The sequence below is a fragment of the Homalodisca vitripennis genome, chromosome 4 (genome assembly GCF_021130785.1).
Source record: "Homalodisca vitripennis isolate AUS2020 chromosome 4, UT_GWSS_2.1, whole genome shotgun sequence".
Classification (NCBI taxonomy): domain Eukaryota; kingdom Metazoa; phylum Arthropoda; class Insecta; order Hemiptera; family Cicadellidae; genus Homalodisca; species Homalodisca vitripennis.
Genome location: NC_060210.1, coordinates 201,125,388 through 201,143,793, shown reverse-complemented (window position 1 = coordinate 201,143,793; position 18,406 = coordinate 201,125,388). Strand labels below are relative to the sequence as shown.

The following is an 18,406-nucleotide window of genomic DNA, read 5'->3' as shown; positions in this document are numbered from 1 at the left end:
TTTTGTTATGTCATATAAATTTTCTTTTTTATTGTAGTGGTCAACTTTGTTTCTTCTTACTTCTTGCTTGAATTTTTCTTTTTCAGTTGCCCCTTTTATAGCTTTCTTTCTTTTTTTAGTAGTTTTTCATATTCACTATCTTCACTACTCACATCCTCTCTGGCTATCTACTAAGGTCCTGCTACATTGTCTTGATCACCTTGTCTTTCAAATCGTTTTTCAAATAGTCGACTGAATCGTGGTTTTCAAGAGTCATTATAATCACTGTCCACACTTGGATGATATTCCGGATCAAATTCAAGTATAATAATACAAAAATTATCAAGTGTCCAAAAATGATACATGGCACATTGTTGATTTTCACAGTCTGGGCCACGTGTATCATTTTTGCACAGACATGAAAAATTAACATACTGCCAAAACTGTTCGTCTGATTTCAAAAAGAATTATAGTACTGTGTTTCTAAAAGCACTATTGATCTTAAATCGCTTGTGACGTAAAAATGAAAATTTTAACTCGTGCCTAAACGCTTTGTGTATCATAAATGATACACATGGCCCACAACGTTAGTGCTGGTGTGTATCATTTATGATACACATGGCGCTGAATGTGTTAATAAAATATAATAAAGATCCTCGAAATTTATTGAATATTGTGCTCATTAGTAATAGAAAGTATTGTATATTAGGAAAAGTTCATACAGTGTACATGACTATTTCACCAAGTAAATCGCTTAGTGTAATGTAACATGTGTTCTAAATCTGTATCTGTTTGTTATTTTAGTTGTCGTAGTTTGACGTTAACTTACTACTGTTACTGTCATTATGGGCTTAGTCCTGAAACAAGTGAGTATAAAAAAGTTCATACAGTGTACATGACTATTTCACCAAGTAAATCGCTTAGTGTAATGTAACATGTGTTCTAAATCTGTATCTGTTTGTTATTTTAGTTGTCGTAGTTTGACGTTAACTTACTACTGTTACTGTCATTATGGGCTTAGTCCTGAAACAAGTGAGTATAAAAAAGTTCACAAAGTGTACATGACTATTTCACCAAGTAAATCGCTTAGTGTAATGTAACATGTGTTCTAAATCTGTATCTGTTTGTTATTTTAGTTGTCGTAGTTTGACGTTAACTTACTACTGTTACTGTCATTATGGGCTTAGTCCTGAAACAAGTGAGTATAAAAAAGTTCATACAGTGTACATGACTATTTCACCAAGTAAATCGCTTAGTGTAATGTAACATGTGTTCTAAATCTGTATCTGTTTGTTATTTTAGTTGTCGTAGTTTGACGTTAACTTACTACTGTTACTGTCATTATGGGCTTAGTCCTGAAACAAGTGAGTATAAAAAAGTTCATACAGTGTACATGACTATTTCACCAAGTAAATCGCTTAGTGTAATGTAACATGTGTTCTAAATCTGTATCTGTTTGTTATTTTAGTTGTCGTAGTTTGACGTTAACTTACTACTGTTACTGTGATTATGGGCTTAGTCCTGAAACAACTAAATATAATAGAAAACTAAAATGTTTTAGGCTACTTCTTCAGGTGTAAAAATACCCTAAAACATTTAATAACTGATATACTAAAACATGTGACAATAGACTGTCACTCAAAGGTGTATTTAAGTGGTACCTGACGCAATCGAACGACAGGAAGTTCAGATTGGAAACAATGAGTTTATTAATTCGTTGAAGGTATTTTACACTAGAGTTTTCTTACGCCTGAAGAAGAGGGTGAATTTCAATCCTCGAAACGTAGTGTTATAGCCTACTTTTTGTAATATATAATGATGGCAAGTTTGAAATCCTACAATCCTTTCGAAGCATCCATCGTCAATAACAAACTTGAAAGAGAAAAGAGAAAACTGCGTTGATCCAAGAAGGAAAATAACTTCTGTGAAGAAAAGACCATCATACCATTACTAAAGCTAACGTCTTATAATAAAAAAAATCATTGATTGGCGATATGATTGAAGATTGGCTGAGATTAAAATGTTTGTGCAATTTATTTCTAAAGAAACTTCTACTAACAAATGAATTTGAATGAAAAATAAATTACAACCTGTTTGCCCTTTTGTCACCGTTGGTACAACCTAACTCAAAATATTAATTTTGCTGCAGTTGATTTTTTGGTATTAATCTATTTTTTTATTCTTATCTATTTAGTTATATAGTCGTACAACAATAGAACCTTATAAATTAGTTATGTACAAAAACATTGTTCATACTTTGAACAGCTTTCTCTTGATGTATAACGACTAATGTAATCTATGTAATTACTTATCCAGTTGTACTCTAATTGGACTTTATAAGTTTATACTGTAGTAGGAAATACTTTTTATTGTGCATTCCGTAGATGTTATAACAACACTGAGCTTGAGATCTATTGCTCGTTGGTGTATTTCATTTGTAATAAAATATTTGAAACACTAAGAAATTTTCCAAATATCACCTTTTGACTCAGTGGTCCAGCAAAACTATTGTTTACCATCAAAAATGTTCAAAGTCAATGTTTAACTGTTATTTGCAGTTTTTTATAGTTGCTGTTTATGTAAGTTTCCTAACATTGTTCATTATTTAAATGGTTTTCAATGCGAAAGAATACAAAATAAGTGGCGTATTAATTTATTAACCGTTACATTACGTTAGTTTTATTTAATTTTCTGTATCGCGGATAAAGTCTCAAAGTCCTATTTGCCCAGAAGAAAATTGCTTAAGAGTTAGTGAAATACTCTGAAATACTCTACCTTCCATATGCCTCCCCCTCTTCTATTGTCTGGGGTAGTTGGCATCCCTTGGTCTCTGGGAGAAGAAGTCCAAGGATGGCAGCAGTCAGAGGTACCAGACTGAACACCAGAGGCGTCAAGATGTCACTGCCAGAACTCTGGAATACAAGGAGGTGCACAATTATATTTCATCGTTCCTCGATATATATAATTACAAAACAATTCTTCAAAGAATCTTAAAAATCCTTAAGAATCACAAAAGATTTATTTGAATGATCATCCTTGGCAGTATCATCGGATGTACTTACCAGAGATGCGACGAAAGGAGCAATCATTGAGTCAACTCTTGCGCTCATCGAGCCTGAGCCGATCCCCACGTTGCGGACCACTGTAGGGAACAGCTCCCCTGAGTACAAGTAGACCGCTAGGTACTTACCAGAGATGCGACGAAAGGAGCAATCATTGAGCCAACTCTTGCGCTCATCGAGCCTGAGCCGATCCCCACGTTGCGGACCACTGTAGGGAACAGCTCCCCTGAGTACAAGTAGACAGCAGAGTGAGCCGATCCCCACGTTGCGGACCACTGTAGGGAACAGCTTGAGTACAAGTAGACCGCTAGGTACTTACCAGAGATGCGACGAAAGGAGCAATCATTGAGCCAACTCTTGCGCTCATCGAGCCTGAGCCGATCCCCACGTTGCGGACCACTGTAGGGAACAGTTCCCCTGAGTACAAGTAGACCGCTAGGTACTTACCAGAGATGCGACGAAAGGAGCAATCATTGAGCCAACTCTTGCGCTCATCGAGCCTGAGCCGATCCCCACGTTGCGGACCACTGTAGGGAACAGCTCCCCTGAGTACAAGTAGACCGCTAGGTACTTACCAGAGATGCGACGAAAGGAAGCAATCATTGAGCCAACTCTTGCGCTCATCGAGCCTGAGCCGATCCCCACGTTGCGGACCACTGTAGGGAACAGCTCCCCTGAGTACAAGTAGACCGCTAGGTACTTACCAGAGATGCGACGAAAGAAGCAATCATTGAGCCAACTCTTGCGCTCATCGAGCCTGAGCCGATCCCCACGTTGCGGACCACTGTAGGGAACAGTTCCCCTGAGTACAAGTAGACCGCTGGTACTTACCAGAGATGCGACGAAAGGAGCAATCATTGAGCCAACTCTTGCGCTCATCGAGCCTGAGCCGATCCCCACGTTGCGGACCACTGTAGGGAACAGTTCCCCTGAGTACAAGTAGACCGCTAGGTACTTACCAGAGATGCGACGAAAGGAGCAATCATTGAGCCAACTCTTGCGCTCATCGAGCCTGAGCCGATCCCCACGTTTGCGGACCACTGTAGGGAACAGTTCCCCTGAGTAGAAGTAGACCGCTAGGTACTTACCAGAGATGCGACGAAAGGAGCAATCATTGAGCCAACTCTTGCGCTCATCGAGCCTGAGCCGATCCCCACGTTGCGGACCACTGTAGGGAACAGTTCCCCTGAGTACAAGTAGACCGCTAGGTACTTACCAGAGATGCGACGAAAGGAGCAATCATTGAGCCAACTCTTGCGCTCATCGAGCCTGAGCCGATCCCCACGTTGCGGACCACTGTAGGGAACAGCTCCCCTGAGTACAAGTAGACCGCTAGGTACTTACCAGAGATGCGACGAAAGGAGCAATCATTGAGCCAACTCTTGCGCTCATCGAGCCTGAGCCGATCCCCACGTTGCGGACCACTGTAGGGAACAGCTCCCCTGAGTACAAGTAGACCGCTAGGTACTTACCAGAGATGCGACGAAAGGAGCAATCATTGAGCCAACTCTTGCGCTCATCGAGCCTGAGCCGATCCCCACGTTGCGGACCACTGTAGGGAACAGCTCCCCTGAGTACAAGTAGACGGTGGTGAACGATGTACAGATTCCTAGAATCCCCAGGCTGGCCAGAGCGACCCTGGGCAGATCAGATTTTCCAGGAACTGCAATTGTAGAAACAACACCGAGTTATCGAATCCGTCAATGGTTATGATTTAAGAAATACAAGAGGAACTACAGCAAGCTTCAACTGACCTTCAGGGAAGAATATGATGAGGAAGCAGGATATGGAGGCTAAGATGTGACCGCCGATCAACGTCGCTTTGCGGCCGAACCTGTCCAAGGTCAATAGAGTAACCATCATGGCAGGGATCACAAACATTCCTGCAACATCAAAGAGGCACTGATCAACATCGCTTTGCGACAGAACCTGTAAGGTCAACAGAGTAATCATCATGGTAGGGATCACAAAAATTCCTGTAACATCAATGTGGCACTGATCAACATCACTTTGCGGCCGAACCTGCCCAAGGTCAACAAAGTAACCATCATTCTATTCTACTAAAATAGAACATTTTCTTTCATAAAAAATTATTCAGAGAAGTCAGTCTGAATGTTCCAATAATTACAGGAGTTATCGTATTCAAAATCCGCATTACATTAAACAATCCCATATTTACATGAAAATATTTAGATTTTTCAGATTATGACAGTTATGGGCTTTGGGTACCATAAGAGGAAAAGGAAAAAACTTCGGAAAATTCCGCCAGTAATTGTAATAGGTAGATTGTTACTAAACGATTCCTTAACAATGTTTCAATGTTCGTTACCTGAGATTGCTACGTTGATGAAGACGTTCCCTCCGATGGTACTGATGTACTGAGCCAGCCCATAGAACCCGAGGCCGCAAGCCATCCAGTTGAAGCACATGGCCAAAGTCCTCTTGCGCAAGTTGGGTGTCCGCAGCAAGTCCAGAATCGTGGGCTTCTTCTCCTCCATCTGAATCTGTTTGATCAAGACGTTCACTCAATAATATTTAAACGTAATTTTTATCCACTTAACTTCCAGAATTCAATTCCAGTAATTCAAAAGCAAGGTTCTGCTTAACAACTTACGCGCTGCTTTTCTGTTTTGGAGAAAGCGATTTCGTCCGGCAGTTGATTCCTGTTGGCGGCCGCAGCACTCTTGAGGATCTGCAAGGCCTCCTCGTGGCGGCCGACAGCCATCAGCCACCGAGGACTCTCCGGGATGAGCCTGCAACAGCGTCGGACCATCAGTCACCGACATTGAAAGTCCCAGCGACCTCTCTAAAGTGAAGAGAACTCGGCTTGTACAAACAACGAACCATATAAATGTGATGATCAGGATCGACGGAAGACTGACTGCCAGTTGGAAGAGCCTCCAGTTCCTGGTGTAGTAGGCGATGCCGACCATAGTCTCGTGTCCGATGCTGTAGGGGATGTGTGAGAGGGTCGTGACCGTAGTCCGCCATTTGCCGCTTAGTATTTCCATGCCTGTGACAACAGTTAGGACTATCAAACCCCCTGAAGTACATGTAAACAGTTTAGGTTTTTACGTAATACATGATATTACCGTCTTTCCTTTTCTTACAACAAGCAACGTTTATTGGTAAATCGTCTATTTATTTTAACTGTTTCACTATTATCTACCAATATTCCTATGATACAGGCTAGGTAGCGTTATGTAATAATATAACTATGCGAATCGAAAAAATATTTTTATTTTTTCCATTCACTTTATTTAACTAATCCAGTCTGCTGGTTCACTTATTTGTCCGATATATATTTAATCTCAGAAAGTATGACACTCAACGTGTATTTGAAAACCAATCATTTACAAGTCCTTAGCAAAAACCCCACTTCTGATCTTAATCATATTTAATCTAAATGTGTTATGAATCCTAATCAATGTGTAGTTTAACCCTAATCCTAATCAAATCAATGTGTAGTTTAACCCTAATCCTAATCTAACCCTAATCCTAATCAATGTGTAGTTTAAACCCTAATCCTAATCAATGTGTAGTTTAACCCTAATCCTAATTCAGCGTCTGGAGTCTGAGGCTGTCACAGACTTGGCTCCTGAAATCTGAAGTCATGTTCGTCTGAAGAGTACCAATAAAAGTTGGCAAGGAAGAATCTCATGGCGAACTCTTTACATCATTTTGAGGAGGTATTCTCATTGTCTCATCAGATGTACAATGCATCATGTCTCATCAGGAGTATCTACTACGATATTTCTAACACGATCTCTAAGCACGGTGGAACAACCGAGTTTTCTGCGCATAACGCTGTGGTGTGAAGGGTTGATTTGAACTGGCGCTAAATTCAACATTGACATTGAATATACCCTTCCCACCATAGCAAGAACTTAGCCAGGAAAAAATTGGAGGGGTGTAAACAACTGATATTTTCCCGTAGTAGACAGAGAGTAAGGTTCCATTTTGTTCCATAAAAAGTTCTTGGCCAGTTTCTTGTTGAGAGTCGTCTTTCAGCTGTAAGTACATGTCAGTAATAGTGGATTATTTAAATAATAATGAACGTTTATTGTAAATTAATCGAAACAATTGAAAATTTGGGGGGGGGGCCGGACCCCTGCACCCTCTCGCTGGCTGCGTCCTTGCACCATAGCACGTTATGTGTAGAAGACTTTGATCTGTTCACCATAAGAACAAGTTAAACCTCATGCATAGTTACCTCGGCTTTTATGTTCGTATTGTTGTGGTTGAAATAACACGCATCCTAACGCTTTTTAGGTTATATGTGAAGCGTTTTTTTTTATATTAAATGATTTAAAAAAGTTTTTTTTATAACCAGTAAAAATTTTTAAAAAAAAACTTAAAAGCTGCTTAGGTGCCTTGTAGGTGGTTGTTGGCGACGTACTGACTTAATATCTACACAAATCTCACTTTTTAATATCTCAAATAATCTTGAGAATAATTATCAAATAATCTCAAATAATTTTATAAGATCTGTCTGCATGTTCTGGTCTGTACTCACACAAGACGAACCCGATGGTCATCGCCCCACCAGTGGCCACGGCTTGCAGGAAGCGAAGGATCAGGAAGACACTGAACCATGGTGCGAAACTGGCGCAGCATCCTGTTGCCATCTGCAGGACTCCGCTCAGGATCAGCGGCATCTTCCGTCCGTATCTGAACCCATTAATCAGCGTCATAAATTTAAGCAGTGATAACAGAAGGGTTATTTCACTCAATGTGAATCGTATACAACCCAACAATAGAGAAAAACTCTTCTTCTAATTTTATTATTTGAAAATCCATAGTCAAAGACACTCTCTTCAAGAATTTTCATAGCATTCAATCGTTGGAAACAATCTTGTCGTTAAAAAAAAACTGTTACTGTTAAATCTATTTATAGCTCATAATCAGCTTTAAGAAAGATTTTTTAATGTATTTTTGTCCTTAATTAGTTATAATATTACATTGTTGTTCAATTCACAATGGTAAATTAGAACTTTTATAATTAATTGATATCAGACTCAAAAACCAAAAATAGGACTGTCATAAATTTTAATAAACCACATCGTGTATGTTGAAGCCTTGAGTTTGTTTTGTCAGGTGGCTTTAATTTACTCAGAAACAATAGAGTCATGAAACACAATGAAGGTAAACCATTCCCCATAGTCACACAGTTCTGCAATCCAAACATAATTCAATTACGACCCTTTGTGCTGTCAGCCAGAGTTTAGTACGATTATATCGGCAACGATGTGTCCTCGTATTAGGCATTTAATGGTACGTATAATATTCGTGTTTCGAATAAGGTACACAACAAGTATTGTTTTAAAACCCTCGGTACGGAAATTGTAGGAGAAAATTACGTCACGTCATTTTTGGCGAAGGATAATATTTTTTTATGTTTCAACAAAAATAAAGAGGTTAGAAGCTTTATACCTATCAGCAGCGATGCTGAAGATGATGTTGCCAATCAGAATTCCGATCATGAGCACCATCTGAGTGATGTTCACAAGCTGACTCCTGGAGCACACCAGGTCCCACTGGAACATGCAAGGATTGTTTAGCAATTATACCTATCAGCAGCGATGCTGAAGATGATGTTGCCAATCAGAATTCCGATCATGAGCACCATCTGAGTGATGTTCACAAGCTGACTCCTGGAGCACACCAGGTCCCACTGGAACATGCAAGGATTGTTTATTAATTATACCTATCAGCAGCGATGCTGAAGATGATGTTGCCAATCAGAATTCCGATCATGAGCACCATCTGAGTGATGTTCACAAGCTGACTCCTGGAGCACACCAGGTCCCACTGGAACATGCAAGGATTGTTTAGCAATTATACCTATCAGCAGCGATGCTGAAGATGATGTTGCCAATCAGAATTCCGATCATGAGCACCATCTGAGTGATGTTCACAAGCTGACTCCTGGAGCACACCAGGTCCCACTGGAACATGCAAGGATTGTTTAGCAATTTCATTTTCTTTCAGGTATGTTTCAAAAGAAGGCTGTTTAACTAGTGGATTCTCTTATGGTGTACGTTTCTTCGATAGTCCTTATGATATTGCTCAACTCCTTCAACCGAAAGAATGTGCGTTCTGGGGTTAACCAGTGGTAATTAATAACAGTTTGGTTGAGTGTTCATGAAGGAATTTACTCAGAGATTTAAGGTACCTCCTGTGAGAAAGAACTGTTTAGAATTTAAGAAATTCAAGCAGGACAGAGTTCTATAAGGGAGGATTGTCTTTGATAACCTTATTCCCTAAACTCATAAAATATTTCGTTTATCGATAATTATAATTACAATTTTTATTGTTAAAATGTTATTTTCAATGTTTTCTTTGATCTAGAAATTATTATTGAAGCAAAGAAGACCTAGAATAACTAATTTGGTTACTATTTTTATATTACACCCATACTGAACTATCTAAGTTTAAAATTTTTATAGACTTAGAATTTGTATACATAGCTTCCAACCTTACCTCGGTAACTATTGTCTCAGAGAAAACGGATCGGTCGTATTTCCATTCCGAGCACGAGTCTCTGTCCTCGGTGAGACAGGCATAGCTGCTGTTGGCACACCGGAAGGGGACAGGAGCTGCCAGGAAGACTATTCCAAGTTGTGTCCAGGAGATAGGAAGTTTCAGGAGTGAGAGGAGCAGGATTATAGTCAGCTGCCACCGACCACAATCTCCCATAGCTTTCTGCGCCAGCTCCTCCTCGTCCATGACCTTGGGGTCATCTTTGTTTCTGGAAGTCACTGCAACCAAGAGAAATGGTCTTAGAGAACATTCTTTAAGAATATTTTAATCCAAGAACTCGTAGACTATAGGTGAAATTTGGTATCCTATTTGAAACTTCATGCAGAATAATTACGATTTCAATCCCTTGATACTCATCTTGAACGACCAGGATTTATCCTCTGGCTTCAGCTAGGTTTTGTCACATATTTCGTATCATAAAGTAATTATTTTACAGTAGTATTAATCCATGTAGATATTTAAAATTTCGACATACAGAAATTGACATATGCATATGCACCACCAAATAAGAAAACAAACGGTGCACAAAGGAACATTACATGATTCATGTAAACACTGGCAATTTATCTAACACTAAACACTTTGAAGCGGATAGTCATTACTGACTAGTAATTAGTCCTCTAAGATGTCCCCAAGATTAGTACATGGATCCCCTTGGTGTTCAAGATTAATTACTCAGCCAATAGTCATGCAAAGGAACACTTTCTATAATACAGCTGTAATTGTTATCTGCTGTTTTCCTCTCTGATCTATCCTCTGTACGACAACTTAACTCATCTGATTGCCTTGTGCAAATTATTCATTAATATGATACTAGTTCTTTAAATGACAATCGTCTGCTAAATTCTAAACCAGCATTATATTGTATATACGTTTGAGTTACAATTGGTGTTTATTTGTAATTGATAATATAAATTCCGCAGGAAGAAGACCGACTACGTTGTTGACATAAGTAACTAATTATAGATATATTATATCTATAATTAGTTACTTATGTCAACAACGTAGTCAGTCTTCTTCCTGCGGAATTTTTCACATATTCTATGGTATTTCAGTATTATTCCTAATTCATCCTTTCTAATGTGTCCTTCCAATAGAAAATAAGATAGATAAATAGCCGTATCAAATTTAGAAAATCTGTAATACAATTTCGAGATATAAAGACAATAAGATGTAGATCCCATCCCTTTAAAGCCATGACTTATTCTTGATGTATTCAGGTGTGATGTAGAGTGTAAATATTGTTTTAGAGTTTGTTCTTTTTTGTGCGTGTGGGATACCTTGATATTTAGTCTGAAACACTCACAATGTTTACAACAATAGTAAAATGGTCCTATACATATAAAGTAGTAGAGTACAACACCTCGAAGTAGAATTGAGATCAATGCCATCCTTGTGTCAAATGTGTCATAATTCAATACATTATATAGTTCAGCAATATTCAAAGTATTTGGACCCATTCTCGGAATTATTGTAGAAGCTTTTTTCTCACAAGATTATGTTGAATCATTCAAAATTTTGCTAAAAATTTTGTTTTCATGACCAAGTGAGGTGAATATTTCATAAACCTAATGTGGCTGGCTACAAATGAACACATACAGCTCTTTACTTATCCATAAAACTACTGTATTGCCTTGTACTCGTTGTAGGAATTGAGGGCATTGGTGTCACTGTTACCATAATATAATTAATTATGTTTATTAACCGTTGTATGTTAATCTCAATATATCAACATTGTCACCAAAATTAAAAACTTCTCTGAAGATTGTTGGTAACACTCCGTCAAAAACTCTATTTTCAATCTTAAGATTATTAATGCAGATAAGTACCTGTAAATTATTACCATCATATTGTTTTACGATATCGAATTCGCGTTATTTTATTGAGAAGGGAGAACAATCTTAAATCATTGTCCATGAAATCTTGACGACCTTGTGGTGACCTTCAGGTTGTTGAGCCCTGTTCCGTCTGTTGTACTATTGACATAATAAGCATCACAAAGAGGTCCTCTTAAGTCATACATTCAGCGATGCTGTCAGCCATTTCTCATTCGCATACATAGCTCCCAAACCTCTCTTCATCATGTTAATTTGCGTCAAGTACCACCGTAGTGTAAGAGTTATTCAAAGTTGTCCTTCATTTAAGAACAGGAAAAAAATTACTCGGCTTTTGAGTATTAATAAATATCTGCTTGTTCACACAAGCAGATCTGACAGAACCTTCTTAAAAATCGTGTGGTTGGCCGCTATTGGTAGAAAGGTCCTGGAGAATTGGATAGCTTCCTCTTGGTCCACAAAAGAACCCTATTGATTTTGTGTCAAAAGGTCAATGGGCAGTTCTTGCCTCTGTGAGATAACTTTATCGGTATATTGTCCTCCGGTGTACTGTGTGCTATCAGAACATTGTTACAAGCGTGAGGATGGATAATGCTCGATTACAAGTCTACATTGCTTCTTCCTTATGTAAACCAAATTTGTGTAAACAGATCAGACTGCTTAATAAATATCTCATCACATGTCAATGAGGATAGTTACGCAGCTGTGGTCGCTGCTGGAGAAGACTTGCGGAAGCGTGGCTCCAGGGCAAGGCCTTCACGGGCGGAAGGTTTCAGCCGTCAAGTAAAGCGAGGACAGTTACGTGATTTCTCTATTGGATGAGAACTGTCAATGTCTGTTAAGACTGAACAAGGTTGTGAAATGCGTACCAATCTAACTTTATGTAAGAGCACTATTTTCTAAGAACTAGAGCAGTCTTGTGGAGACTATGAGTTGATTTCTCCGAGGGTCTGGGTTACCACAGTGCCAGCAGTGGATGGGTTCTCTGTTACAAGATGTGACTGTGACTGCACTGATGGGTAGGTTAGGCTCAAGCACATCGTAGAGCGATGCTTCATGAATGTTCTCCGGGAGAGAGTTGAGATTTAGCGTACATGTAAAGGCTAGAGGCTCACATACAAGTGAGAGTAAAAAGCCAAGATGACACATAACTCGAAGGGATATAGAGTTTCCTCGATACAGGATCAAGAATATTATCTACCATAAGATCCAGGTAAAGTCTTTGTGAGCTAGGGGTAAAGAGAGAGTGTTCAATTCAAATTAAAAAAGATCTTTTGAGATCAGTAGAAAAAGCGAAGACCTAAGAGCATAGAGACTTATTATGCACATATCGAGACATATTCTTTATCATAAATCATAATCTATGCCTGCATCAAGGATCCAACAACCCGAGGAATATGTAAGGTCCCTATCGTTTTTTATGTTTTTAATAGAGATATGGGTATCAACACCACATGGCGCCTGACACCTTGTAGAAATTATGAATATTTCAGTAGTAATCAAGCAAAAGTATATGTAATGGAGAATATTCGATAGTTGTTTAATCTTTGTAGCTAAAAACAGGTTCTTACATTAGAAAATACGCTATTAAAGTAAAATTGAATGTAAGACTGATACATATGTACGCAACGGATTCAAAAAATTTATCACATATTTGCATTTGATTTTGTTGCATTGTAATCCAAACAGACCACAGTAATTTAAATATTCTTAGTACAGACATTCAGTCATTAGAACTCGCCTTTGAATGCCAGACTCGCGAGAAATGTCAATTCCTCGAAGACGCCTTGAATCCCACATCAGATACAGTTCTGGGAAAGCTGTATAAGCTGACACATGTCTGCACACTGCCCGAGTTCTAGTTGTCTACTAGGCAACTAGGCACTCGGTAAATCAGTTACATATGAAACAAAAATGTGTATCTGTAGACCACTTCGTGGACTTCTAATTTCAAATAGTTTATACTCTTCAATCGTTCACCGATAAAAGATGAATTTGTTATATCAGAGTGTGTGTTCCGACCACTGTATTCACTGCGTTATCAAAGACTCGGGGAGCTTCTAAAACAATGAATGAACTTATAGCGATCTGTTTTTAAAACATGGATTGCTTGTAATCTTGCAAATCACCAGTGACACTCTCAGTTAAATTAGTTAATGGGCTACTCGTCACGATTTGCCACCAGATTTTCTATTGCATTAAAACCAGCCGATTTGGATAAACTCAAGATCACTCAATGTGTTTTTTTTTAAAAAAATTTGGCCAAATCTACAATTTCACACGCTTTACTGTCAAAAATCAAGTATGCTGCACACAATTTCAAATAATAACTAGGTACATGACACAGTACACCAGGGTTGTTGTGCAAACGCAATACAACAATAAACACCTTTCATTAGGGATTGAGTATCAAACACTCAAACATCATCACAAATTTTGTATTCGTAGTATTAATAGGATTAACCAAAAAAACCGTGAGAGAAAATAACAGTTATAATTTTAATGACCGAAATACGATATTGTAACACTTTTCACATGTAGTTCATTTGGCCAACAGATTACTTTGGTCTAATACATCCACATTTAGCTTATGGTCTGAGATTGTGAGGTGGCTGTTCTAGATACAAATTAAATAGAGAGGTTGGAACGCAAAAGAAAGCTGACGGAATCATTTACAAATTAAACCAAAGAGAGTCGTGCAAAGTGGCCTTGGGGAGCTTGGATTGCTGACTTTGCGCTGTACTGCCGATTCAAGTGAGTCTCACTTCGGGGTAGCGACGTACTCCCATACGGAACTAGAGGCCGGGACACAGCACAAAACTACTGGTACTGCTGAGAATACTTGGTGTCTCAAGATAGTCAATAAGCTCACTGAACGTATCAGACGCGACAATTACCCCAAACAATTTAAATCTCGATTAAAACACTTCCTAGTGTCTAGGACATTTTACTCAGTTGACGAGTTTACGATGGGCCGCTGGGATAGTCTTCAGTAACAATATTAACAAATATATTCTCTGACTCAGCTTCTAATATCCAAAGAGAGCCGGCCACAGTCGAGGTACCGAGGATATGTGACGCGTGCCTAATTTAATTTAAATTGATAATTATTTATTTATTTACTTGAAATTGAATTGTATTAATTATTAGTTTTAGACATTTTTGTATGGCGTTTGTAATACAATTATTGTAAATTGTTTCCTGCAATAATGAATATTATTATTTAAGAACGCTGGCGGCCATCTTGATTTTAGCCCCATGAGAACAAAACTTCAAACACTTTTATGGCCTTATTTTACTTGTAAGGTTACTTATAAAAATATGGTTGAGATTTCATTTTAGGATCTTTTATAATATCTGATTAATTCGTATCCAAACTTTTTATTTTCAATATTTGTATTTGTTATTCTGAAAAAATATGTTCAGTATCATTAAAATATTTAAAAATTACGGGTATGCACGTTACAAATAATGATATCTTTAAAATGAGAATTTCCTTCCATAATATTCTACGATCAAAATAATAGCGTAAAACTACGAGTTTTACACTGTTCTTATGGACAAAACTCAAAGGTTCTTACTCCAGACAGCTCTCAACACAACACGTCAAGAATATTACCTTATCGATATTTTGCAGTGCTTATCGACGCCTTACTCCGCAGTCAGCACTTTGTTATCTTGCATAGAGATAGAGATCATTCAATTGTTTTTGTTTATTGTTTGTGCCATAAAAAACTCACAACATTTGTATTGATGATATAAAGTTATAAACTGCAAGAAAAGTCGTGATCTAAGCTAAACGTCAAGTTATTCGTACGATGTTTCAAATAGAAATGTTTTGTGGTTCAAACACTATCAGTGTGCTGTTTATAACTTCTTCTATTGAAAGTGCCAGAATAATGTCGAGAGTTTTCTCGTAGTGTTTTCAAACGGACACAAAGAAATTATTAGATATGCTTTCCTAGTGATATTATACATTTTTATTATAATAAAAAGTTAGTAAATTTGTGTAAATAAAAACATGCTGCTTCGTAACAAAAAGACCCAGAAATGAATTATCATCAATATAGATTAACCATTTACAAAATGTTTTAGATAAAAAACCATTATGTCATAGATTAAAATTGCTTACACGTTTCGATAGAAAGATAACGTTATCAGAGGTCAAAAATATGGTACATAAAATATGAGTTTAATGAATAAATTTAAGTAATATTTCACGCACATATTTAAAAAAATATACAAGTATAATTTAAATTATCTTTGACATGAAAGTAAATTTTTAATATTTCTGCGGTAGAATAATACAATTAAATAATACATAACAAAAAACATTTTTTCTGGTTCACTATTGTTGGGCTGATGGCAAAGGATCACGAGTCTGATCGTTAGCGCCATCGTTTTTGTACTTTTTCTTGTCTAAGAGACCTGAAGTTTTCAACGCTGGGATAGGTAAAGCGGAAGTTTAAAGTGTATAAACAATATTATACAGGATACAGATTGAATCATCAAAATAATTCTAATGTTTGCAGTCTATTTTTAGATCGTAGCATTCTTGCTCAAGAAGTAAACAAACATAACCTCCAAATGTAACTCTCCAGTATCTCACACGCCGCGCCACCGCCTCTGTCGTCGCCCGGCCTTCACCTGATCTTGCGGATACAAGCATGCAGGAAGTGCCTCCCACTGTAGAATCTAGAGTCAGCTGTGCGTTGACCTTGACCTCACCGGCATAACAATTTAATAGTCTTATCGTGACGTAACCCTACAGGACAACAACCTTGGACGTGACGACTTTACTGACTTTTATTACAACATCAAATTTTTAGTGTGTTTCATTTTAGCTTATACAATTTGGAATAAACATAATGTTTCTACACAACTCATTCTGTATCATAAAATTAAAGTCATATTTAAAACGATTTATCCTTAACGTAGCTTTAGCGGAACTGTTTTATTCAGAGTAAATATTGACCGTGCTCCAGCTCACCTTCCTCTTAGTGCAGTGTCCAAAATCTGACGCTGTCACAGACTCGACTACTGGAATCTGATCGAGAGTCATGATCGTCTGAAGAGATCTATAGAAAGCTAAAAATGAACTCATTGAACCGTGTTGGCATCAGAGACGCTTAGACTACAAAAGATAGCGTAATCTAGGTGTAGAGATATGCCGCTCTATGTCTCACAATTGAATGCACTACGATGTTTCAGATACAACCCCAAAACACGGCGGAGCAACCGAGTTTTCTACACATAACACAGCTATGGTGGGAAAATATGATTCAGTGAGAATCTTGAGTTTGCTGCAGTTCACATCTCTCTGTTTTGTTCTCTTGGGCCAAGAAGCTTATAAATTGCACTTAGTCCTATAAGGACATAAGCGCTGCTTCCGAGTGACAGGATATTGAGGATGGGAAGGTTAGGGGCCGGCTCCTATCGAGATCCATGAGGAAGAATTAGGGCACTGATCTCAAAGTCATGTCCCCCCGGAAGGTGAGGAGGCCAGCTCTGAACCAGCCTCTGAAGTCAAAGCAGGCAGGGGGAACACCCTTGTTGAGGCTAGCAAGAACATGTGATAGGGAACGAACCCCACCTACTCCAACACTCATCTCCCGCAGTAGACTAGACCCTTGCACCCCAGAATCTCGACATTTGCGGTTAGTGATGTGCCGCTCCTGGACATCCATAAGGTTGCCCAAATTTAAGTGACACATCAGTTTTTGTTGTGCTCAGTGGTAGGTTCAACTGGAAGGTATAAACCAGCCGGAAGTGATCCCTAATGGGTTCACCTTCCTCGTAGTGTAGAGCTTCTTCGTTGCCCACTTTATCGTATCTATTTAGAAGAACGTGACTCTAGATTCTAGGAATCAAGTCTAAATTAGCGTCCGATATCAGACGCTCCATTTAAAAAACGTTTTGTGTGATGGGATTTTTGTGATTTAATGTTAAAGTATTTAAGTAGTCACTTGCTCAATCTTGCTCACTTACACTAACACGTTTATGAATGTTCGATGCTATTATTAAAACGGTACATTCATGACTCAGAACTATAAAACTGTAAATAAAAGTACAGAAATATTCTTATGGAGATTATACTAAGTTTCCCAAGCGTCAAGTACATAGGTACGTAACTTATAGTAGAAAAACCCAAAACCCACTGTTTCATAGTTGTATTGGTTATCATTTCTCGTATGTTTCAGTAATGCTCCCAAATGAAAATTATATTTATTTCAGAAATGTAATCCTACTACAAAATTGAAAACCTTACAACACCCTGTACCTGCTGTAACTCTATCGTTTACTACTACTGTACGAACCTCAGTTCCAGGAGCCTTGTAAGCCCGGCACTATTACTACTGCACTACTCCAATTAGAGAAAGGACCTTTCACAGACAGGAAATAAACAAAGGACATTTCTACGGACTGATATTATTTTACGGCACGTTGTCAATCACCGCAGTCTACTGTTAACTGTTGGAATGGCCTTGTTGGAACTTTCGCAACCACTTCTTACGCTCGATAATGTGCCATTTCTAGTTTTTATTTTGCTGACACTAATAATAAATACGGAAAATTCCTTCCTTAGTGGCGCCTTAAAACGCCACCACCTGAAATTAAATTTTTAATTAACAAATAACAGATACTTTACCGTTACGTTAAGTACCTACGTTATGTTTCACGCGTTAATTTTGAATTTTTTAATCCAATAGTGTTAAATACGTTTTAAGATTGTACTTATCAATCAGTTAAAAAAGACTCAACACATTGTTGCTCCTAAACTTTTTTTAATTTTGTAAGAATGTTTTAAAGCCAAAACACTTACTAAACACGATGAAATTCATTTTAATTCCTACAGATGAGAATGTTTATGTACATTGTGATGACATCTTATATTGTAAATTAATTGTAATTCATTTTTAGACTGTAATAAAATCTACGGGCGTTTTTTAGCCTACACCTCACCTTGTAAACTCTTATAAAAGAAAC

General features: G+C 38.0%; 1 protein-coding gene across 3 annotated transcripts in view; it reads right to left on the bottom strand.

Annotated features, from left to right (window-relative positions):
• The window catches only part of LOC124360901 (organic cation transporter protein-like), a 43,506-nt gene that overhangs the window by 3,701 nt on the left and 21,399 nt on the right, over window positions 1–18,406 (bottom strand). The window contains exons 2-10 of one of the 3 annotated variants that reach the window (XM_046814889.1): window positions 9,525–9,802; window positions 8,886–8,989; window positions 7,558–7,712; window positions 5,886–6,054; window positions 5,656–5,794; window positions 5,371–5,545; window positions 4,796–4,924; window positions 4,514–4,704; window positions 2,755–2,891 (exon numbers count right to left, since the gene is read on the bottom strand). In XM_046814889.1, coding sequence (XP_046670845.1) covers window positions 2,755–2,891; window positions 4,514–4,704; window positions 4,796–4,924; window positions 5,371–5,545; window positions 5,656–5,794; window positions 5,886–6,054; window positions 7,558–7,712; window positions 8,886–8,989; window positions 9,525–9,802 — 1,477 coding nt within the window. Of the gene's footprint in view, window positions 1–2,754; window positions 2,892–4,244; window positions 4,464–4,513; window positions 4,705–4,795; window positions 4,925–5,370; window positions 5,546–5,655; window positions 5,795–5,885; window positions 6,055–7,557; window positions 7,713–8,474; window positions 8,717–8,885; window positions 8,990–9,524; window positions 9,803–18,406 lie in introns of those variants that run through there. The other 2 variants (XM_046814890.1, XM_046814891.1) reach the window with 2 other exon arrangements.